The sequence below is a fragment of the Rhinatrema bivittatum genome, chromosome 10 (assembly GCF_901001135.1).
Source record: "Rhinatrema bivittatum chromosome 10, aRhiBiv1.1, whole genome shotgun sequence".
In the NCBI taxonomy this organism is placed as follows: domain Eukaryota; kingdom Metazoa; phylum Chordata; class Amphibia; order Gymnophiona; family Rhinatrematidae; genus Rhinatrema; species Rhinatrema bivittatum.
The window spans coordinates 82,241,453-82,266,497 of NC_042624.1; the positions used below are offsets into that span (position 1 = coordinate 82,241,453).

Genomic DNA, 25,045 nt, shown 5'->3' on the forward strand with positions numbered 1-25,045 from the left:
AGTCTATCTGCCTTTCAAAATTAATTTGTGACCTTCAGACAGTATAGCAGTACTCTGTGTACATTCAAAAAACATAAGTCCTCCTCCTTTCCAATGCACTTTGATGCCCTAAAGGAAGGCAGGGCAACAGTCTTATTTAAATGGAATCCTGACATTATCTTAGGCAAAAAAGCTGATACCTGGCGAATTGTAACTTTCACTTTTGAAATTACCAGGTACAGGTCTGAGCAGAACAGTGCCTAAAGTTTTGATATTCTTCTAGCTAAGCATATGGCCACAAGAAACTTGGTTTTCAGTGTGAGATCCTTCAAGGAGACACTTCCGTTCAAACCACTGGGCTGCTACCAATTCCTTAAGAATCAAATTTAGGTCCCGTGCTGGGATCAAGGGTGAACTGGAGGTAGGCTGTGTTTTACTCCCCTGAAGGACAAACTATATCCAGGTGTGCTGCTACAGAGCATCCTCCTACCTGGGCTCTATAACAGGATAGGATCATAATTTAGAGCTAAAACTTTGTCCAGCCCATCTTGTAGAAACTCCAGGATGGATGACCTCTCAATACCTTTTTATTTATTTATTTAAAATCTTTTCTATGCCATCGTTAAGTTATATATCACCACAACGGTTTACAAAAAGGCACATATGGATATGTTCAATAAAGAACAGGGTACTAAGTGTATAATAGTGCCAAAAAGGTTTCAGTTACATCAATTTTCAAAATAAAAAGACTATTTGAATGAGTGTCATAAATCTTGTCCTTTTCATATGTGTGCTGTATAATATTAAATAAGTTATTGGTGGGTCTTAAAATAAAGAAAAAGCACATAGAAAACTAAGTGCTGGGTGCTGAAGAACTACAGCCTGTTTTATTTACCAACTTATTCTCCATTCGCTTTGTAGAAAGCCTGTTTAAAAAACCAGGTTTTTAAACTTCCTTTGAATAGTTTGTAATTACTCTGTAACCTTATCTCAAGGGGCATGTTGTTCCATAGTAATGGTCCTGCCAGGGACAGTGCTCGATCTCTGACTTGGGTAAGTCTTGCAGTCTTAACGGAGGGGACGGTTAGGAGGGCTTTAAAGATTTTCCACACTCTAATATGCTAAGGAAGTAGATCTTTTCCTTCCTCAAGCAATGCTGTAATCAATGCTCCTAAGTAACCCTTCATCTAAATTTGCCCTCTCAAACGCCAAGCCGTAAGACAGAATGGAACTGGGTCCTCCAGGGATACAAGACCCTGGTGGAGAAGCCCCCTGCCCTGTATGAACCTAGAGTGGCTCCCCTGCCTGCAGCCTGACCAGCTCCACATACCATGGACACCTGGCATAATCCAGGCCCACCAGAATAATCAATTCTGGATAATCCGTGATTCACTGAAGCATCCATCCTACCAGAGGCCAGGGAGAGAATACATATAAACAGTAAGTCCCATGGCCATGGTTGTGACAGTGCACCCATACCCATGAACTTTTATTTATTTATTTTTAAATTTTACACACAGCTGAAAATCTTTCTGCCTTGTCATTCGTCTGGGTTACCATTAGGTCAAGGTATAAACGTATAGATCTGTCCAATGACCAAAAGGTATAACAATCAAATACTCAGCCATTAATCATGCCATTTTTACATAGCATTTAATTTATTTGTATACCGTTCAACCGTTTATTCTTTCCTATCTCTTCCTTCTTATCCAAGTTCTGCTACCCTTGTTATTTGTAACTGCTCCTTCGATCACCACAGTTCTAGTTGATGTATTTAATGCACTCCCGTTTCATGTAAACCAGCAAGATATGTGCTCATGATTGCCGGTATATAAAAACCTTAAATAAATAAATAAATAAATAAATAAATCACGTTGTGCCATAAAATTTTTGTCTTTTGTTGTTGTTAGTAACACATATACTTTATATGCACAAATTTTTATACAGTTAACTTTGGGACCTTCATACCACCCACGTTTAAACAAGCTCAAACTTGTGTTACCACCATTACGGGTCTTTTTTTTAAGTAATTGGTCCAATCAACTTTACGAAATGAAATGGACCTCTATTGAGTAGTACAAACATAGAAATCTTCCACATCCAGAGATTTCACAGAGCAGCACTTTACGAGTCGTCCTGAGAAGTCCTTGAGGCAGCGGCTCAGCAAAACGTGTTCACATCGGACTCCAGACTCAGGAACTGTATCGGCTTAAGCAAAAGGGAAGTATAGTCTTTTGCAATTTTATGAAAAAGTTTTTAAAATAATAAGAAAAAGTGAAAAAAATATCTAACGACAAGAAAAGTTGATTGGACTGGTGATTTAAAAAAGACCCGTAACAGTGGTAACACAAGTTTGAGCTTGTTTAAACGTGGGTGGTATGAAGGCCCCAAAACTTAACATTAGGTTCCCATTGCAGATGACCCGATCTATCAACAATACGTAGAAAGGCCTTAGTCAACTGCCATTCACTCCCCTGGTCTAAAGTCTACTGACTTGTCTGCCTGTCTGTTGTCCATCCCTGCAATATGAATTACAGGCAGATCTTTGAGGTATTTGTGCGCCCACTGCATTAGCAGCTAAGCTTCTCTTGCTACTTGGGGACTCCTTGTGCCTTCTTGCCTCTTTGCATAGGCTACTGCCATGGTGGTGTCAGACAAGACAGACTGCCATCTTACTTGCTTTCAGCAGGAAACTGGATTACAGCTCCGGTTTCTAGCCTATTTATTGGTCATCCTGCTTCCATAGAAGACCACAGCTATACCACTTGTTTCTCGCAATGCACTCACCATACCATCAGACTTGCAACTGTTGAGACTCTAACCCATTCTGAGGGTTCCAGATTGACATCCCCCCCCCACCCCCTTATATTGGCTTTGGTCAGCCACCACTTCAGGCTCCTCCTGACTTGCTCTGACCGAGCAAGTGACGGGTCAAAGTCCTAACTTTGGGGAGACCACTGTGACAGTAGGGATTTTTGCAGGGGGCAAATGTGGGCCTTTGTTCAGCACATTACTGATACTGTTGAGTCTAGCACCTGCAGCCAAGACCAGGCTCTGAGTGTCTTGGTGACCCTTAATACTTAAATTTGTGCTTGTAACTTGGCAATCTCTCAGATGTCAGGAATACCATTCCCCATCTTTGAATTTAAGCGGGCTCCTTGACAGGCCAGAGAGAGTTTGAATTGACCTTTAGACTAATTCATTACCCAGCCCAATCTTTCCATCACTTGCAGGATTCTGTGCATGGTCTTACAACGCTCTTGCCAGGATCTGGCTCTAGAGCCTTAGTCATTCAAATTCAGGTACACCAGAATACTCTGTGTAAAAACGCTGCCACTATTACCATTACCTTAGTAATGGTTGGTGATGCCATGGCTAAACTGAATGGTAGAGTCTTGAACTTCTAATGGCTTCCTAGGACGGCAAACTATAGAAACTTTCATGCTCTACCCTCATAGGGATATTTTATTTAACGGTTTTCATTAGGGATATCACATCGGTTTACAATAAACAAGAAACTATGCTTGCAGGACGCTTGACAGGTAACATGAAAACAAGTACATACAATGTAATGAATAAATATAAACGAGGAGAATAAGCATAAAAAACTATTTACACAGCATTAAAATTAGTTACAAGGTTGCTTCCAAAAATACTAAGATGAATAGTTACGGAAGAGAATCTGTTTTGAAGGTAAGAGGTACAGAAAAGAGGGTGGGGGTGGAATAGTACAAAGTAGAGCTTAGGGGTTAGGTGAGAGCAGATAGGAAAAGGAGTTATTGCAAATGTGTCAACAATATAGATAAATGTCTCAAATATATAAACACCAAAATGAGGGTGAAGCAGAAAAGGGTGCTGGGTGACTGGGAAGGGTAGGATTAGGTGTAAGCTTGTGCGAACAGCCACGTCTTTAGTTTTTGCTTGAAAGTTTTTTGGCAATCCTCCTGGCGTAGTTCTACTGGCATTGTGTTCCATAGCGGGGCCAGCTATGGAGAGCGCACGTGCTCTTGTGGATGCAAAGCTGGTGGTTTTGGCGGAAGGTGTACGTATGGGGGCAAGGTATTGGTTTCTGGTAGGTTTAGATGAGTTGTGGAATGTCAGAGAATCATTGAGCCATTTCATTTCGGGATTGTAGAGAGCCTTATGTATGATGGAGAGGGTCTTATATTGGATTCAGGATGCATTAGGGAGCCAGTGTAATTCCTTTAGTACAGGTGAAATGTGTTCATTTCTGCGCGTGTTAGTAAGGATCCGGGCAGCTGTGTTTTGAAGAATTTGGAGGGTGGATGGAGTTTTTGGGTAAGCCTAGGTGGAGTTATAGTACTCGATTTTAGAAAATATCATAGTTTGTAATACTGTACGAAAGTCAGGAAAGTAGAGCAGAGGTTTTAATTTCTTTAGGGTGTGAATTTGAAGAAACACTCTTTCAACGTTGTATTAACGAAATTGAGGTTGATTTGATTGTCTAGAATGACCCCTAGATCTCGTACCTGTTGGGAAAATATTGGTGGTGATAGGGAGTGAAGCAGGGGAAGGGTATTAGGGTAATTTTGTGGTAAGATAAGCATAATTTCAGTTTTTGCCGTATTAAGGGCAAGGTGAATGTTGGATAGGAGCTTGTTGATTGAAAGTAGCGTGGATTCCCAGATTTTTATGGCTTTAGGAAGGGTGTCAGATACTGGTATAAGTATCTGCACATCGTCTGCATAGATATAGTGGATATGGAGATATGCTTTGGATAAATCCAACAATGTTAGAAATTCTTCTAGTCTTACTGCCAGAATCAATGACCAAATTCCATCCAAAACCAACATTGCCCCCTGGAACACCTTCCTACCCAGTGCGCCCCATTCCCTATGTTCCTAACCTGGAGGCGCAAAAGCATGGATCCGGGACTGCTTTGACTTTTTGAGGGCGGATTCCACTACCACCGCTCAAACCCGAGGGACTTTTGAACGAGGTAGACTATGTCAGTCGTCCTGTTAACCAGAGACACGAACATAGGATGTTCCCAAATGCGCAGGAGCAGCTCCTTGAAGATCTCATGCAAGGGAGCAGCTACCATCTCTTTCGGTGCGTCCACAAACTAGAGCACCTCCAGCATATGGTGCCTAACATCCTCTTCCGTAAGGAGCTGGAAAGAGATAGATTCCACCACGGTGCGGATGAAACCTACTAAGGTCAAATCCTCTAGAGGAGACCGGCGTCATTCCTCCTGGGGGGGGGGGGGGGGGGGGGAAGAGAACAGGGACGGTTCCGAGAGGACAACTTCTGAGACACTGGAGGAGGACTCAGAAGTATCGTCCCCCCACGGGTCGAATGGGACTTCCTCCTCACTGAAATCCCTCAGAGACGTCAGTGGGGGGATCCATGCTGACTGCCTATGGCCTGGGCCATGGATGTACCGGGGGCATCGATGGCACAGAGGCCCCTAAAGAACACAATGCTGGAAGTGGCATAGCTCCAGAGGCCCCGATGGCCCTGGAAGCACCAAGACTTCCTCCTCTGAGGAACCAGCAATAGGTATAGCCCCTGAGGGGGAGGCAACAATGGCCGCCGGGGGACTGAGGAACACCCGGGCACCTGCTGAGAAGGGAGGTCACCCAGCAACCACGTCGAGGGGCTCCAGCAGCGGTGCTAGGATTGAGGGAGTGGGCTCCAACATCGGTGGAGGCACCGACAGGGCCTGTGGTTCGATACCCCTGAGGGCTCAGAGCACCATCAATTGAACCCTCCGATCCAGTTCTTCCTTAAAGGCCGCCGGACAGGCGGGTGGAGGAGGAGCAGATGCCACCAGATTGCCCTCGAAACAAGGGGGGGGGAATCAGTACCCGGCACACACATGGGCATCAGTGGGGAGTGCCTCAACTCCCGGGTGCAACCAAGGGCGAGACCTGGTCTCCATGGGGTTGCTTCGGAGGCAAATACAGCCGATGCCAGTGCCCTCCCGGAATCAGTGCCATGTGATGGCTACCAGTGACAGCGCTTCCTCAATCTCCTCTGGTGCTCAACCCGGTCTTTCCCCGGCCCAGAGGGTGAGGAATCAGACGTCCTGGAACGGGAAGACACCAACAGCGGTCGATCTCTGGCGCCCCTCTCCGGAGGGGGAGCCTGAGTGGGGATAGAGAGCAATGGTTTGGTGTCCTTGGGTTCCCCCTGACCCCACAGCATTGACATACCTGATGCCGGCGTGGAGTGCCCCAACTTCTTGAAGCCAAAAAGCTTTTCCATTTTATCTAATCGCACACGCCGACCTTTAGAGGTCATCTGGTCTCAAAACTGGCAATCATGGACATCATGCGATGCCCCCAGGCAAAGAATTTAGACTTCATATGGATCAGTCAAAGACATGGTCTGCGGGCACTGGAGGCATCAACGAAACTTGGAGGAGGCCATGCCTCAAGCCGGAAAAACGGATGGTGCCAGGCGGACACAGATGCCAAAAAACCCTTGGAGCCATCTGCAAGAAGGGAAAAACTTACTGCACCGCTCTAACTAGGGGAGGGAACCAGGGAAGGGGAACCCCACGCGAAGGTGGCGAAAAAACCACAAGAAAACAATTGAGAACAGAACAGAGCTCCACTACTGTGAGGCAACTATACTGCAGAAAGAAAAATACTGAAGGGGGACACCCGCGTGGCCATGCAGATAGTGGCATGCTGGGCATGCTCAGTGTGCCAGTTAAAGTTCTAGAAACTTTGACAGAATTTTTCCGTGCCAGGCTCCATCTGATGATATCACTCATGTGTGAGGACTACGATCCTGCTTGTCCTAGGAGAAAGCAGAGTTGCTTACCTGTAACAGGTGTCCTCCTAGGACATCAGGATGTTAGTCCTTATAAAACCAACCCACCCACCCACCCGCCACCCCACAGAGTTGGGTTTCTACTATGTTTGTTATTTTATTTTTCGTAATTCTCAAGTTACGAGAATGAAGGGGAACCTGCATGGACGCGTCGATAGTGGCATGCTGGGCATGCTCAGTATGCCAGTTAAAGTTTGTAGAAACAAACTTTGACAAGTTTTCTGTTCCAGGCTCCATCTGATGTCACCCATGTATGAGAACTAACATCCTTCTGTCTTAGGAAAACACCTGTTACAGGTAATTAATGCTGCTTTACATTGTGTATTTTCTTTATCATCTGTTATAACTTACTGGCTTATTGTATACTTTGCTTTTACCATTACTGAAAATGATTTACGTGTAATTCACTCATATGCTCCAGTGTAAAACTAAGGATCATCTACCTTACCATCAGCTTAATTTGCTGTAGAGTGCCTTGAGTGAATCTCTTTTAAAAAGGCAGATACATTATATCTATCTATATAACTGTGCAAATCATAGAGATTTTTTTTTTATCTATTGGTAAGCTCATATCTATAATCTTTTTTGGATAATTCTTATAAGAGACATCAGAACTAGTAAAGAATTCATGAACAGATCAGACAAATATTGTACTTGGAGCAAAAATATTAAACATGACTGAATTAGCAGTGAATGACTTAGCTGGGCTCAAGAATATCTATCCCAAAATGCCAATTATGAACTATGTTTCAATCATTCTAATTATCAGCTGTGCCAGCCTGTTTTAAATGTATTTCATTGTGAGGTATTAGATATATTATGTTATGTTTTTCTGCATGTTTTAAAATATATTTTATGAGTATTAATTGTTCCTCGTAGGGGGTAGTTGTATTGAACCTGCAGGCTCAAAACATTTTAAACAAATCAATCACCTAATCTGACAACTATATGATCTCCTAACAGTGAATCCCATTGACCTCAGAAGTTAAGTGGTGTTGGATCACATCAGTAACTTGACTGGAAACAATCAAGGGACTTCTGGTTTTGCATGCCAATGTAAAAAACACTGCTTGGAAAGCACAAAACTGCTATCTAAACATGAGGAGGTCAATATTCAGGCACAGGTAGACAGAGTAAGTTATCCTGATATTGATCAGCATGGTCACGTTACTGAATATAGCTAATAAAATCAGACTTATCCAAATAATTTTAGGACTGCCTCACAGCATGACCTAGTTTTATTCTGATAAGTCACAGAGTTATCAGAGTAAGGTGACTGGCTAAGTTAGGCTCACCCTCTAGATACATTTTATTCAATAAGCAAAAAAAACAAAACAACCCACCCAAACAAACTTACCTAGATAGATTAAACCCAGTCAACATGGTGAGACCATAATTTTGCCAGACAACCCTTCTCAATATCTACCTCAATAATAAACAAGGCTATCCCTTCAGATGACAGAAGCAAGATCTTAGGAACCCTAAAAAAATTAACACACACTTTCTATAAGTGGATGGACAATTCATGTTCTGTTAAATCTCAATTAAAACTATAAATTGAGCATCTTTTGTATTGTTAAAATATCATAAGAAAATCTATAAAGTGTACCTGGAAAGTCATCGGGGTCTTTTACAATGATATGTGCATTTAACTCCTGTAATTTATGATGTAATTCCTCCAATTTTTTATTTGATTTTTTCAAAATATTGTCCACATAAGCCAAATTTTTTTTATCTGTTGTGACCTTTCTGAGGTTTTCTGCTCCCTCCTTGATTTTAAGTTCTTTTCTTATTTCACGTTTGATCTGGTCTTTAATTTCATCTAGATTTGGTTGCACCATTGTCTCAGAAAAATCTATTTTCTGGCCAACACCAAGATGTTCAGGAACTAGAATACTTCGTGCATCCCCCTGATGAAAAAAATAAAACATAAGCCATTAGTTCAGAAAATTAGCTACTTTAAAAAAAATATGTTATAGAATAAATTGATTTTTCCCCTTAAACATTACGTGTTACATACTATATAATATACTGCTTAAAGAAAATGTTTTCATATTAGAGTTTATTATATTAAAGAGTTATACAGAAATGTGTATCTGAATGCTATATTTTATATTGATATGGGAATATATATACTTTACACAATTTATTAACAGAAAACTTATATAATCAATGTAGTCATTTTGTCCAGGAAAAAAACACAAGTAAGGGTCATCAAAACTTAGCATGTAAATTAAAGAGCTTGTGATACATTAGTTTTCATGTTCAGATCAATAATCTACAGTAAGAATCACAAATGTCTATGTACTATATTTACAAAATTCAGATGCCAACAACCAGTAGCTGCAATCTTCCTAAAATTTATGATAATTGACAATTATTTCAATTTCATTTCACACAGTTTCTTTGTAATCATATTTTAGCCTACAAACCTGTTATAGTTTGCGTACATTTTCCATACCTACCTTCTACAGTTGTTTACATTTTAAAATTGTGCTCATAATTACATACACAATGAATTTTTCAGGTAAAAATTCTAAATAGCATCTCAGAGTACGGAGCAACTCTAAGGAGCTGTGCCAATTTAACCATCAGTTTGGACATCTAATGCAAGATAGCTGCCCATGACTGCCTTACCATTTATAAGATTATAAAGAACCACATCACGCACCCCCCAAAAAAAATCACATTTATGGACTGGCTAACACACCCTGCCCACTCTATATTTATAGTATAGTGGCAGCACAGGGTAACTTCCCTGCAGCACATTTTTAAATTAAACAGAATTATAAAGCATTTACAAATATAAAATTGTAAGGTTCTTTATAAGATAAACAATAAAATATACCAACATTAAAACAGTCACCATTTGTGAATACTTGATTGCTCGCTATTCAGCAAAGCCATCAAAATGAGGTACCATAAAACTAATAAACACAGTAAACTTGCCTGTCTTGTTCCACGTATCCCAGTCCTCACAGCCAAACTGGCACGTGGAGATAATCTTGAAAAGTAGGATAAACTAGCAGCAACACCTGTTTGACTTGCTGCTATAAAAGTATTCATAAAGATTTCCTTTTCCCCAGCCAATTGCATTCAAAGCTTTTAACATTGATGGTCATTGGTAATCAATGGTTGTTTACACCAATGATTACCAAGGATAGGAGGTTTGACTATCAGTAAACCTCTGCTGGAATTTGTAGTGGATCATTCCACTGAGATATTCACTTATCCTTTGCATAAACTGATCAAAATTAACATAAAGCCTAAAGTTGTAAGTTGTACCACTTCTATTCAAAAACTAGACACACCATCAGTCAATAAAATATAACCAAAGCTTACTTACTGACTTCTTCGGTATTCCAAGCAAAGTTTCAGGATACAAAATTATCAAAATAGGTTTTAAGTTTTCACCAGTTATGTCTTCATATTGTATACACAGCTTTGTTAAGAATTAGACCATCAAATCGTGTTTTGGCACATGATGAATGGAACCCTTATAGCTGTCCAAAATACAGTCACTCATTTTCACTACATCCAAGACTTTTTAGCAATGAATTAAAACAGAGTCAGCTTGATCTCTCAGTTCTAACCCTGCCCAGAAATAATGAATCACACATCCTCACATGTTTGGAGCTATGTCACAATACCAAACACCTCAGTGTAATTAAGCATATTGGCAGTTCCTGTTCAGCTTCTGAGGTGTCTGTTGCTTCAAATCTGCATTTCTTTGCTCCTGTGCCATGCTTGTAAACGTGTCACCCATTACAGGGTGGTACATCATGGCTCTAGATCTTTCACTTATTTTTCCAAATTCTAAAATACACATTAAAAACTAAAAAAAACAAAACAAAAGAAACCCAGCCAAAAATGCTAAACACAAAAAAGCAAACACTAAATAGGAGGCAACAAGAACATTGGGAAAAAAAAAAAAGTTATCAACTAGAAAAGCTCAAATTTCCATTCTGTCAATCATAACCATGAATATTACATTTATATCCAGGATAATTTTTAACACCCCATACCATGAAACCTTTTAATGTGCTGTGTCAGTAATAAAACCAGTTCTTGTAAATTTGATATATTCTACTACTGGATGCACAATAATTAAGATACAGAACATGGCAAAGTGAGTGCACTATGATGAAATTACATATACAGAAGGATGCAATGAATTATAAGACTGCAGGCTAGGGCAGCATGCTGCTGAGTGCATGAAGCTGTGCCTAACACTACCACAAATGCAGACAATGACGGGATTAGTGATATAAGAAAAACAGATTTAAAAAAAATCATAAACCGAGGCAAGATCAATATCACATGTTCATGTCTTTCTGAATGACATGTCATACACAATAGTTCTGCAATACCATTATCTCTTGAAACGGTCTTCAGTTTGACTAGTATCAATAATATAGTGCGCTGTGACAAGCAAGCACAAACAGATTGGAAGAATTCCTAGGTTATGTATTGACAAAAACTTGGGCAGCCCTACTTAAACATAAAACTACTTATTAACATTAATTTGTGAAATTTATACACATCAGCTAGCAAAAAAAAAGGTAGTGGCAACTACGAATACTCAAAGGGAGAACAGAGTGGGAAACAATAGGAAAAGCAAGAAAAAAAATGGGATGAAGCAGCACAGATAATCCCACTTTACCTCAGAAGCCACGAAGGCTGACACAGGAGTGCACGTGCTTGTGTGTGTGTGTGTGGGGGGGGGGGGGGGGAGGGGGGGGTTTATGCATGTATGATTGTGAGTGGGTGTGCAAGCAGGCATACATATATTTGCTCCAGCTGCCAGTGGAGGGAGAGTTTGGTTCTGCTGCCATCTCTTCCAGCTCTTGTGTGTTTGTTTTCAATCCGCACATGTGCAGACAATTTCCAAACATAATTATCCTATTAATTTTAAAAATTCTTACATCTACAATTTGAATAATTCCTTGGAATTACTAATCCTTTGTTGAAGTAATTACTAACTTTATCATAACTATTATATCTCTTATTCACACATTTATTTTAATGCTGTTTGAAATTATTATATATGTAAACTGTTGTGATCTACCCTCTGGAATGACGGTATCTAAAAAGCATAAATTAATAAATAAAATTATTTGCTGCCCAGAGTTTTACACATGTATTTTCTCATAGCCAGGAATTGCATCTGCATAAATTGATGGTGCATGGACACATGAAAAAGGACCGAGACTGATAACCATCATCATGCACATAAGCTCCTAAAGTGCCTTCACTGTAAAGAACACCTAAAAAGGGGGCTTTGTTAAACATGAGACTGATAGGGAAAAATGGTCTCCAGTAGTATACCAAAATGTGAAACAGTACTGAAGCAGAGTAAAATAACACCTTTTTAAGAACTGGAAAGTTTATCTACATCATAGTAGGCAAGTCATTCAAAGTTTCCTTCTGCACTAAGGTACTATATATATTGTCCCCCAAAATTAAAAAAAAAAACAAACCAAAAACTGATAATTTTATTCAAATTTCTTAGGGTAGGTCACCTAAGCTTTTACCAATTTAGTATCTCATGCCTAAAATTCAGAAAAGCAACACACAAAAATAATAACCCCCCCCCCCCCCCCAAAAAAAAACCAAACAAAAAAAACCCAAAACAGCAAAATCAAACCAAGCAAAATAAGCAAACAAAACCCCAAAAAGTGAAGATGTAAGAAAAATGCAAGGAAAAGTAAGTTTCACTGGCTCCTAGAATTAAGAGTCAAATAAGTTGTTGGTAACTCTTAAATTTGATGGATGCTTTCTACCATTGCATTTTAGTGAAAAGCCAATGCACAATGTTAAGGTAATTTATGTCAACAAAAGCACATGTTGAGTCGGACCAAAAGCTGATCAAGATCAGTATCCTGTCTCAGTGACCAATCCCTATCACATGTGCCTGGCAGATCCCAAACATGTATTTCTAATTGCTCACTCTCAGGGTTAAGTGGTGGCTTTCCCAGATCTACCTGGCTAATAAATGTTTATGGTCTTTACCACCAGGAGTTTTAGTCCTCTTTTAAACCCAGGTATGCTAGATGCCTTGACCATGTTCTTCACCGTCAAATTCCACAGCATGATTGAGTTGAATGAAAAAAAATTTTTTTAATTTGTTTTAAATCTGCTACCTATTAGGTATTTCTAGCATGCCTCCTAGTCTTGGAACTATTTGAAAAATTAAACAACCTATTTATCTGTTCAACCCGACTCCTGATTTTATAGACCTTTGCTGAGGGCTGGTTGTTGTGAATTCTGGAATCTTTGTTTAAAGATGCATTACATAAAAAAAAATTCTCAGTAATTTCTTCTCCAAGATGAAGAGTCCTAACCTGTTTGGTCTTTCTTCATAAAGCAGCCATTCCATCCCCTTTATCATACTTCTTGCCCTTCTCTGTACCTTTTTCTAGTTCCGCTGAATTTTATTTTTTTTTTTAGATAGGGCAAGCAGAACTGCACACAATAACCAAGATGTGGTCACAACATGGCTCGATACAAAGATATTCTGATGGTCTCCCATCTTCATTCCTTTCCAAATCATTAACAACATTCTATTAACTTTTTTGGCACACACTGAACTGATGAGTCTACCTTACCTATCTATTAGATGTTATTGAAGGTGTTAATAATAAACATGTGGATAAAGATGATCCATAATGTGTCAAATGTCATCTGAAAATCCTGACAGTCTTTCATGAAAGATTTCTCAGGAAATTAAAATATCATGTGATAGGAGGCAGTGTTCTATTGTGGATTGATAACTAGTTAAAGGGAAAAAAAAAGAGAATTAGGACTAAATGGACAGTTTTCCAAATACAGAAAGGTAAATAGTGGGTGCCCCAGGGTTCTGTACGGAAACCAAACAGGAGGTGAACATAATTTTGTGTAATCTGCAAATTTTAAAGTTGTTAAAACACAAGTAGATTATCAGGAATTGCAGAAGGACCTTGCAAGATTAGGAGATGAAATTTAATGTTGACAAATGCAAACAACACACATGGAAAAAAAATTGCTGGGTTCTGTTTTAATAGCCACCACCCAGGAAAATGGATCTTGGACTCATTGTGTATAATACATTGAAATTCCTTTTGCTAAATCCATATTGGCTCATCCCCATAGGCCATGTCTATCTGTATGGCTAGCAATTTTGTTTTAAAAAATGGCTTCTACCATTTTTGCCTGGCAGTGATATCAAGCTCACTAATCTAGTTTTCTGGCTTACCCGAAAGCCCTTGACAAAAACAGGTGTTACATTAGCTTCCAGTCTTCAGGTACTATTGCTGTTTTTAAAATGATAGTTTCCAGATTACTAGTAAAAGATCTAGTGTTTCATGTTTGAGTTCTTTAGCATAAATACCATCCAGGCCTGGTGATTTATTACTCTTTAGTTTGACAATTTGCTCTATTACTTCTTCCACTTTCACAGTGATTTGCTTCAATTAGTTTGAATCAAAAAAATGCTTCCGATGTGGGCATTCCCTAGATCCTTCTTAGTGAAGACAAACAAAAAAAAGTTTCATTTTTCTGCCATGACCTTGCTATCCCTGAGTGCCCTTTTACCCCCTTGGTCATCTAGCGGTCCAACTGACTCCCTCACATGCTTTTTACTTTAAATGTTCTTGAAGAAGTTTTTTTTTTTTTAAATTAGTTTTAGCCTCTATAGCAAGCTTCTTCTCAAATTACCTCTTGGTATGTCTTATTACTGGTTTTACATTTAACTTGCAAGTACTTGTGCTCTTTCCCAATTTCCTCATTTGGATTTAGTCTCTCTTTTCTGAAACTTTTCTTTTTGTTTAATTCTCTCTGTCACTGTACCATTTATCCATGCTGGCAGTTTGATCTTCTTTTGGCCTTTTTTAATGCATGGAATACATTTTATCTGAGCTTCCAATATGTTTTTTAGGTTTTGTTTTTTTTTTTGGTTTTTTTTAATATCCATGCCTCAAGCAGATTAACCTTTGTAACCTCTCCTTTTAGTTTTTTTTCTAATTTCCTCATTTTATCATAGTCTCCCATTTTAAATACTTCTATAGTCGTTTTATTCAATGCCCTTCCTCCAGCAATTGTCTAAATTTGACTGTATTATGATTACTACTGCTAAATTTACTTCATCACCATTACCCCTTGCATCAGATCCTGCATTTTACCAAGGACTAGATCTAAAATGCTTCCCTCTCAGTTCCAGGAACGGCTGCTCTATGAACCAATCATTTATGATATCCAGAAACTAATTCCCCAGCATGCTCCAATAAGACATTTACCCAAACAATACTGAAACCATCCATTGTGTTGCCAATTGTATTTGCCTTTCTAATTTGTTTGCATTTCAGTGTCAGATTTTTCATTACAACCACAAAGAATGTAGTATACACACTGCTATATTCTTCACGCATTCATGGAATTTCTATCCATAAAGATTCCACAGTGCATTGCATTTCCTGCAGTATTTGACTCTATGCCATCTTTTCCATATAGTGCCACCCTTCCACCAATTTGATCTGCCCTGTTTTGTCGATATACTTTATACCCTGGTATCACAGTGTCCCACTGGATATTCTCATTCCACTAGGTTTCTGAGACATCCATGTTGTCTATCTTCATTAAGTTTTATAAAAATAACAACTGTACAAAGTGAAAAAAATATCAATATCACAAAAAAATGACTATTAGTATTTGGAACAAATATTATATACGGTAGAATTCCTTATGCATAGCTCATCACATACACTAAAGAATTAAAAATGAAGCCTCATAATCATAGCCCACAATCCACCTACAACAGACTTGATTGCAAATTTTTCAAAGAATTATTTTTAAATTGCATGTAAAAACATATGTGATGCAAACTTGAAAAAAAAAAAAAAAAAAGAGTCTACTCAGCTCATTTTTGGCCACATTTTGAATAAAATTTCTTTTTTGGGGAACACTATGATAATCACCATGATTAAGGTGGATCTCATTCAGTTGGAAAAAGACCCCCTAATTCCCCAGTTTCTACAAAATCTAAAGCCCTCTTCCCTGCACACAGATTCTGGAGCTCAACTTGCCTTTGGGATCCTAATATGAAACAGGAAAGCGTTTTCTGAGAATGTAACCCTGGAGGATTTGGAATTCGATTTTCTACCTAAAATCCTAAATTTATTTTTCAGACCTTTTCTCCTGTATCTTCCTATGTTGTTGGTAACCACATGTACCATGACAGCCAGCTTCTCCCAGTACTTTCCAGAATCTTATCTAGGTGATGCATGAGGTTCACTACCTTTCAGCCGACAGATAAGTTCTTTCAGCCGACAGATCAGTTATTTTCAATAACCTACAAGAGAACTACACAAGAACCAGACAAGTACAACTCTAAAAAATTCTTTGAACCCTCTATGAATACCCTAAGAACAACACAAAGAATTCTCTTAAGAATTATGCAATTCAACTTCAACTCCTTGGCAGTCCAAAACTCTGCCTACTTAGGCAATGTATACTATATCTCTTTGTTATTAACCCCATATATTTATTTCCAAGTTATTTATACCTGTTCTTTGTAAGACATTTACTTGTCACTGTTATTGTTCAAAATGTAAACCGAATTGATCAGTAATTCTGTTACTGGAAAGTCGGTATAAAAAAAGTTCTAAATAAATAAATAAATAAGTTACCAAGCAATCCTCATACCTACCAGTCACCCAGCTATCTACATTCCTAATAATCAAATCACCAACTACATTAAGAGTCCTAACCCTTTCCTTACTGGTCACAGGCCCTTAAATGTCTCACCGGGAAGGTAGGTCCTAATTACAGGATCACTTCCAGCCATACCAAGGAGATGCTCTCTTTCTAGGTCACCTTGTGCCTCCAAAGAAGCAATGGAGCTGACAGACTGGAGGTAAAATGGCTCTACTATGCTCCTGAAATTTTCCTCTATATACCTCAGTTCTTCCAGTTAATGACTGCTAAGCCAAGGCAGATGTCAAGCTCAAAACATGGCACCATGTCAGTTTTACTCCTTGGTATGCTACCTGTGATTTTATGAAATGTTTTACAAGGGTCACAACTAGAGATTTGTCAGATAAATTTTTCACACATTGTACAAACGTGGTGTTTTGAGGTTTAAAGCTCTTAAGATTCCAGTCACCAATATATGAATGGTCATTTTTAACACAGAAAGCTATTTTTGTAATACTGAGATTGGTTCTCTAATTGTACAGGTTGGGATGGTGTATTTGTTTCTTGAGTTATCATTGTTTCACCATCCAGTGTTTGGATCTGTTTGCTGGCTGACATTTATAAACATTATTGCTTCTCAAATCACAACTAGATTTTTAAAAGGATCTTGGAATTGAGAGCGCTAAAATGCCTTCATAGGAAGTTAGAAAGTGGAGAAAGCTCCAATTTATCCCAGATAAGCTTCATTACAAATGATTTTATATAATAGGCTCTCTTTTCATCTCTGATGTTTCTATTTCTCTATCAAGTTATTTATTTAGTACTTTTTTATACAGACATTCATGATACATATCATATTAGGTCGGTTTACAAGGAACAGGGGCTTATAACTTTAACATTAACAGAGGAAAAAAGGTAAAAAGTTACAATAAAACAAGGGTAATGGAACTAGGGAGAAGAAGAAGCCAGAGGTAGATACTCGATAAATATAACCAATCATATACAGCTCATATACAATGTCTGAACCATGGAGTGAGCCGACTAGATGGCATGGTCTAGTCAGCTGGACTAGTATTAGTTTTACATTGTTGAAATCACTAGGGCGGCATTAAGGCCCAACGGACTAGAGGTGTAAGAACTATGGCATAGCTGAGACCAGCCTGACTTAGGGGAAGGCTTGTTGGAAAAGCCAAGTCTTTATTTTTTTCCTGAACGTCAGCAGGCAGGGTTCCTGTCTAAGCTTACCTCCAGTCTGCCTCCCCCACGCACCAAGCTGGTCACTCCCTTGACCTTATATTCATCAACCACTGCTTCCTACCATCCCACCCCCCCACCTGCTCCCCTGTACCTTGGTCCGACCACTTCCTCATAAAAGCCCTCCTCCCCCTTAACTTCCCTACTACCCCCACTCCCTCAAACAACACCACCTTCACCTTCAGGAAACCCTGCTCTGGAGATGAACTGGCTCTTGCCATTTCCAACACATCCACTAGCCTTGACTGCTCCAGTCCAGAGACTGCCATCAAATCCTGGCTCAGCATGACTCTTGAAATTGCTGACAAACTATGCCCCATCTCCAGACGTAACATTACCCAACCCACAAAAAATCATCAACCCTGGTACACGACTGAACTAAGATCCCTAAAAAATACCCTCAGGCAGCGTGAGAGAAACTGGCGTAAAGCCCCCTCACCCCAACTCGCCTCAAGTTTCAAAACTACCCTTCACCAATATAGAATAACCACCCTCAAAACAAAAAGAGACTACTTTTCAGCTAAGATCCACCAATACATGTACAACCCGAAAGACCTTTTCAATTATGTTGCCAACCTCACCAAATCCTCTCAGCCCACTATCCCTGAGAATGATGCCTCCACTAAGAGCGAAGAAATCGCCCAGTATTTCCTCACAAAAATCACCAACATCCTCCGCAGATTTCAACACCCTTCTCCATCCACCTCCCCTTCCCCCTCCCTCCAACCTTCCCCCACTTCACCCACCCTCCAAACCCTTGACCTGACTTCCGCTAAAGAAGTGGAATCTATTCTCAGAAAACTCAAACCAGCTTCCCACCCTTCAGACACCATTCCCACAAAATCCCTCCTCTCCATCCCAAACACTATATCCAAACCCATCGCAGACATCATAAACTCCTCCCTCTCTTCAGGCTCTGTCCCAGATGCTCTTAAACAAGCTATTGTCAAGCCCCTCCTAAAAAAACCAACACTAGACCCTAAAGACCCCGCTAACTTCCGCCCTCTCTCTAACCTGCCCTTCCTATCCAAAATTATGGAAAAGATTGTAAACATCCAACTTACAGAATATCTAGAAAGCAATAACATTCTGCATCCAGCCCAATACGGCTTCCGTAAATACCTCAATACAGAAACCCTCCTGCTCTCCCTCACGGACCACTTACTCATAGGCATGGACCGAGGCAACTGTTACCTCCTCGCCCTACTCGACATCTCAGCTGCCTTTGATACCATCAACCATAACCTCCTCATCAACCGGCTATCCGAAATAGGCATCTCAGGCCTAGCCCTACTATGGTTTAAATCCTACTTATCTAACAGAAAGTTCTCCGTCAAGATAGGAAACGCCAACTCCACACTCTATCCCTTGTCTCAAGGTGTCCCACAAGGCTCCTCCCTCTCCTCCACCCTTTTCAACATTTATCTCACACCTCTATGTCAGCTCCTCACAGACCTCGGCCTCAAATTCTACCTCTATGCAGATGACGTTCAAATCGTCATTCCCATTCACAACTCTCTCTCAGATGCCCTTGCCTTCTGGAACACATGTCTTGCCAACATCAATGACTTCCTCACCAACATCCACCTCGCTCTAAACTCCTCCAAAACAGAGCTGCTCCTTATCTCTCCTCACCTCCCTCCCAAACCACCGATCTCCAACGATCCAGCTTTCAACGTCATAACACCCCAACCCACAGTAAGAGACCTTGGGGTTATCATAGATCAACAACTCAATCTCAAAAAACAGATCAACTCCATCCTCAAAGAAGGTTTCTTCAACCTTCACATCCTGAAGAAACTCAGACCCCTCCTCCACTATCATGACTTCCGCACCGTCGTCCAAGCCACCCTTTCCTCAAAGCTGGACTACTGTAATGCCCTCTTCCTTGGCCTACCCTCCTCCACCACCAAGCCCTTACAAATGCTCCAGAATGCCATTGCCAGGGTCATCACCAACTCAAGGAAAGCTGATCACATTACCCCAATACTCAAAGAACTCCACTGGCTCCCCATCGCATCCCGAATTCTCTTCAAAATTCTAACCATAGTGCACAAGTCCATCCACTCGCACAATTCCAATTGGTTGGATGAACCCTTTCGTCCTATACGCACTGAACGACCCACTCGCACTGTCAACAAAGGCACCCTCTCCATTCCCCCTTTGAAAAAAGCCCACCTCTCCTCTACTAGGGACCGTGCACTATCCATTGCAGGCCCTAAACAATGGAACGCCCTCCCTACCACTCTCAGGCTAGAGCCATGTTACGCCAAGTTCAGAAAAAAACTTAAAACATGGCTCTTCCGACAAGCCTACCCTGATTAAGTACACAGACTTCTGCAAGTATCTTGCCTACGCCTTGTATATTCCTGTAAATAGTCCGTTGCAGTTTTTATTTATTGCTTTAATTCCTCCACCTCCTGCTCTTTGTATACTCCTCCTTGTTCGCCCTCCCTGTTCATTGTAATTTCTACCTTTAAAGTTACATTGTAAACCGGTATGATGTATGCATACTAATACCGGTATATAAAAGTTTTTAAATAAATAAATAAATAAGATCAGGGGGAACAGCATTCCAGATGGCTGGTCCCGCTACCTGGAATGCTGCCTCAGGCAATAATGTTCATGAACTTTTCGAAGGAATTTCACCTAAGGCAGGGCCTTCCAAAACTGTGGGTCAGGACCCCAAAATGGGTCACAAACCTTCAGTTGGGGTCATGAGTGTCTCTAATGGCAGCTCTCTTCAGGTGCCAGTTGCAGCAGCATTAGTAGTGGAAGTCAGTGAGAAGCCTGTGAGCCAGCATGCGCTCACAGGCCTTGCAGTGATTTTGTACTTGCATGATTTTCTGTGGTAACAAGAAACCCTGCAGAAGAAGGGATCGGGGCCGCTGCAGGTCCTGTGAGCTTGCAGTAGCCAAGTCCTGTGCTTATTTTCAATAGTAATACTGCTGCTTGCAGAGCACTGTCTGGCTTGCTAGTAACTGAGTGGAGGGGAAGAGCGAGTGTGCATAGGTTGGTGGAGATTGCCACGGCTTCTCTCTTCTCATCCACCACTGAACCTACCCAAGAGAAAAATGTTGCACGTCATCAGCCAGGCCTCTATTCCCCCCAGTTGTCATCGACACTTGGCCCAGGGCCCAAAGGAACCCTGGCCATGTAGATGTTTAGAGGAAAAGCTATTTGAAAAAAAGGGATGAGATATAGAAGGGGGTTTGAAAGTTGGATACAACTTTCCACAGCGGGCCCATCTCTCTGGAACTCCCTACCACCGGACCTCCGCATTGAGCCGTGCCATACTACTTTTAAAGTGAAACTCAAGACTTGGCTCTTCCGTCAAGCTTTCCCAGAGAGCTAAAAGCAAGAAGAACAACAACCATCCTTGCCTTACAGCAATAATCTAATGTTTATATTACTTCAGTTATATGTTTCCAAGTTGTGTTCTAAGTTGATCTTAGTTGTTTTTCCCAATAGATTGTACTTTATTATATATTATCCGTTCATTATTTCGATATGTTCCATGTAAACCGCCTCCCCGGCGATAGTTATTTCTGTTAAATGTGAACCGGAGTGATATGTATTGTATACAGGAACTTCCGGTATATAAAAACCAAAAATAAATAAATAAATAAACTGTGGAGGGTGAGAGAGGAAGCAGAAGATCAACTTAGGGATGTAAGAGGAGGTGCAGGTGAGATGCAATCAGCTGGGGGAAGAATGTGATGGGGATGAGGTGAGAGGATGATAGGATCAATTGAAGGTGAAGGATTTCAAAGGGGCGTGGGATAAACACTGTGGATCCATAAAGCCTGGAGGATGGGAATGAAGAAAAGAGGTATGATGGTGGCTTGCAGGAATGATGGCTACTACCTGGTGATTAATACCCTTATTCAATAAAACGTTCACACGGTTAATGCGACTCCAACATTGCTCTATGCTTCAACGGCAAGAGGAAATGTGGAAAAGAGGATTTGCATTCAGGCAACAACCAACAAGGTAGCACAGTCTGGGTAAACAAATAAGCATGGGAGTAGCTTGCTTGTTGCGGCAGTTACTACCCCAAACCAATTAAGCCTGATACTTCACTTTCAATGCATATCCAGCATAAATCTCTGCTTCAACGGCAGGGGGGGGGAATGAAGAAATAGGATTTGCATCCAGCCAACGTCTAACAAGGCACTGATCTGAGCAGTATGAGTATACAAACATTGGGGTAGCTTGCTCGATACGACGGATACTACCCTCAAACATTAAGCCTTATACTTCACTTTGATACAGCTCCAACACTCTCTGCATCAATGGCGGGATGGAAGGAAATTAGAATCAAAAAGCTACCAATAAGGGCCCTGAACTCAGTGGTCGGAGTAACAGATAAGTATGAGAAAATAAGTGTGAAAGCTTGCTGGGCAAACTGGATGGGCCCATTGATCTTCTTCTGCCATCATTTCTATCATAAGAAAGGCTTGGGGGATGAGAGAATCAGCTAGCGGGATTAAAAAAGGTTAGAGGGGCGAGAAAGGAAATGGGCTGGGGAAGGAAGAAAAACAGAGGTTGAGAGCAGAGATCCTCTGGAAGAGATGGAGAGAGGGAATCAACTGGAGCTTAGGGAAGGAGAGAAAGGCTGAAGAGGTTAGGGCTCTTCAGCTTGGAGAAGAAACAGCTTGGGGAGACATGATAGAGATCTATAAAACAACAAGAGGCCTTGAACGATTAACAGATTCACATTTTTTACTCTTTCAGATAATACAAAGGACTAGGAAGCACACCATGAAGTTAGCAAGTAGCACATTTAAAACAAATAGGAGAAAAAAGTCTCTCATTCAATGCACAATTAAGCTCTGGAATTTGTTGCCAGAGGATGTGGTTAATGCAGTTAATTTAACTGGGTTTAAGGTTTGGATAAGTTCCTGAAGGAGAAGTCCATAAACTGCTATTAATCCTGCTGATTTCGGGAATAGCCACTACTTATTACTGGCATTAACAGCATGGGATCTATTTAATCTTCGGGTACTTGTAACCTGGATTGGACACTGTTGGAAATAATGGACCCTTGGTCTGAGCCAGTATGGCAATTTCTTATGTTCTTACAAGAATGACTGATATTTATTTATTATATACAGACATTCGATCTGAGATATCACATTGGTTTACATTCAGGTACTGTGGGTATTTCCCTATCCCCAGAGGGCTTACAATCTAAGTTTTCACCTGAGACAATGGAGAGTAAAGTGACTTGCCCAAGGTCACAAGGAGCGACAGCGGGACTCTAACCCTGGTCTCCTGGTTCGTAGCCCACTGCTCTAACCACTAGGCTATTCCCCTGCTAATTTGTATTGGTCATCCTTGGGGGTTCATGTTAATTTTCCAAGTACTAAAATAGGGTCACATTGTCTAAAGGTTTGGGAAGCCCTGACTTATCTTTTACATTTTTATAACTTGTGAGAAAAAATATATAGTAATATTTGTGTGTGTTGCGCTTAACTGCAGTAGATGTGCGCTGCGCTTAACTGCAGTAGATGTGGATAATACATTGAAATAGTCGGCTCAGTGTGCTGCAGCAGTCAAAAAAGCAAACAATGTTTGGAATTATTGGGAAGGGAATGGTGAATAAAAACGGAAAAATGTTAATGCCTCTGTAGCGCTCCATGGTGAGACTGCAACTTGATTACTGTGTATGGTTCTGGTCACCGCATCTCAAAAAAAATTGCACTGGAGAAGGTAGAGAGAAGGTAATTGCACTGGAGAAGGTAGAGAGAAGGCCGACTAAAATGATAAAGGAACAGCTCCCCCTATGAGGAAAGGCTAAAGAAGTTAGGGCTATTCAGCTTGGAAAAGAGATGGCTGAGGGGGAATATGACAGAGGTCTTTAAAATTATGAGAGGTCTAGAATGGGTAGATGTGAATTGGTTATATACTCTTTTGAATAATAGAAGGACTAGGGGGCATTCCATGAAGTTAGCAAGTAGCACATTTAAAACTAATCGGAGAAAATTATTTTTCATTCAACGCACAATTAAGTTCTGGAATTTGTTGCCAGAGGTTGTGGTTAGTGCAGTTAGTGTAGCTGGGTTTAAAAAAGGTTTGGATAAGTTCTTGGAGGAGAAGTCCATTAACTGCTAATTAATGAAGTTTACTTAGGGAATAACCTCTACTATTACTGGCAAAAGTAGCATGGGATCTACTTAGTGTTTGGGTACTTGCCAGGTACTTGTAGCCTGGTTTGGCCACTGTTGGAAATAGGATGCTGGGCTTTATGGACCCTTGGTCTGACCCATTATGGCAATTTCTTATGTTCTTCTATTGTTTGCTTTTGGGCTACTGCCGGGGAATGAGTTTGAGCCAAATAGTTTCTTGGCCCTTAGGTCAACAAGATTAGACATTGCACTAACAAAGAATAGTGAACTATTGCAAGAAAGAATATCTTTAGCATCTGTGTTATACAAGGAAACTGGTATCTATGAAATAATGAAAATGAATCAACCACCATATTCTCACAACTACTGCATAAAGCACCATTAGTTGCCACTATGTGTGGCATAATGTAAATAACTACTGTATATAATAGCATAGAATGGTATCTGTCCAATAGGAAATTATACACCAAAAAAAAAAAAACCAGACTTCGAGCATAGATATAAAACTCTGAAATAAGGAATGTTAGCAGCCAAGTTGCTGAATCAGACCTGCCCACTGCCTTAAAACTATTTGTAATGACTTTGCAGACTAAATTTAGACTACTTGTGAAAACATAGCCTGCATTTATTTAGCTTTCTTCATAATCTAATTGGAGACAAAGTCACTCTTCAATGAATGTGACTATTTTTCTGAACTACTGGAAATTCATGAAACATTTCCTCTTCCCCCTCTCTTCAATAACAGTACATAACAGTGTGGTCAAGATAAGCACACACAAAAGACTGGGAGCAGGAGTCCACTGAGTTACCATACCAGGAAGGCAGGATTTCATTTTAATCCGAGTCACAGCTTTCGTCTTTGTAACACCACGTTGTGCCAATAACTAATAAGTGTGACACATTTGGTTTTGAGAAGTTAAGCAGATTTGTAATTTTAACAAATAAGAGTGTGCTCAGTTTCATTCAAAAGTTATCCAAATGCTTACAATACAGTAAATAATCATTCTCTAAAATTGACCTGTTTCACAAACTGAATTCTGAAATCTTTTATTGCTTTTAAGTATCAAAAGAAAATAAATTTCCCCTAGACCCCCCCCCAAAAAAAAACAAAACAAAACAGGGAAGTCACTGCTAGTATCTCATCAGACTTGTTACCTTTAACCAGAAAGCCCAGTTACTGTGCTAGATTCTAGCATGGTAAACTCACT

The 25,045-nt window shown here is 40.3% G+C and overlaps 1 protein-coding gene across 1 annotated transcript in view; it reads right to left on the reverse strand.

Moving 5' to 3' along the window:
* The window catches only part of PKN2 (protein kinase N2), a 204,475-nt gene that overhangs the window by 97,827 nt on the left and 81,603 nt on the right, over positions 1-25,045 (reverse strand). The window contains exon 2 of the mRNA XM_029617523.1: positions 8,393-8,693. Coding sequence (XP_029473383.1) covers positions 8,393-8,693 — 301 coding nt within the window. The remainder of the gene's footprint in view (positions 1-8,392; positions 8,694-25,045) is intronic.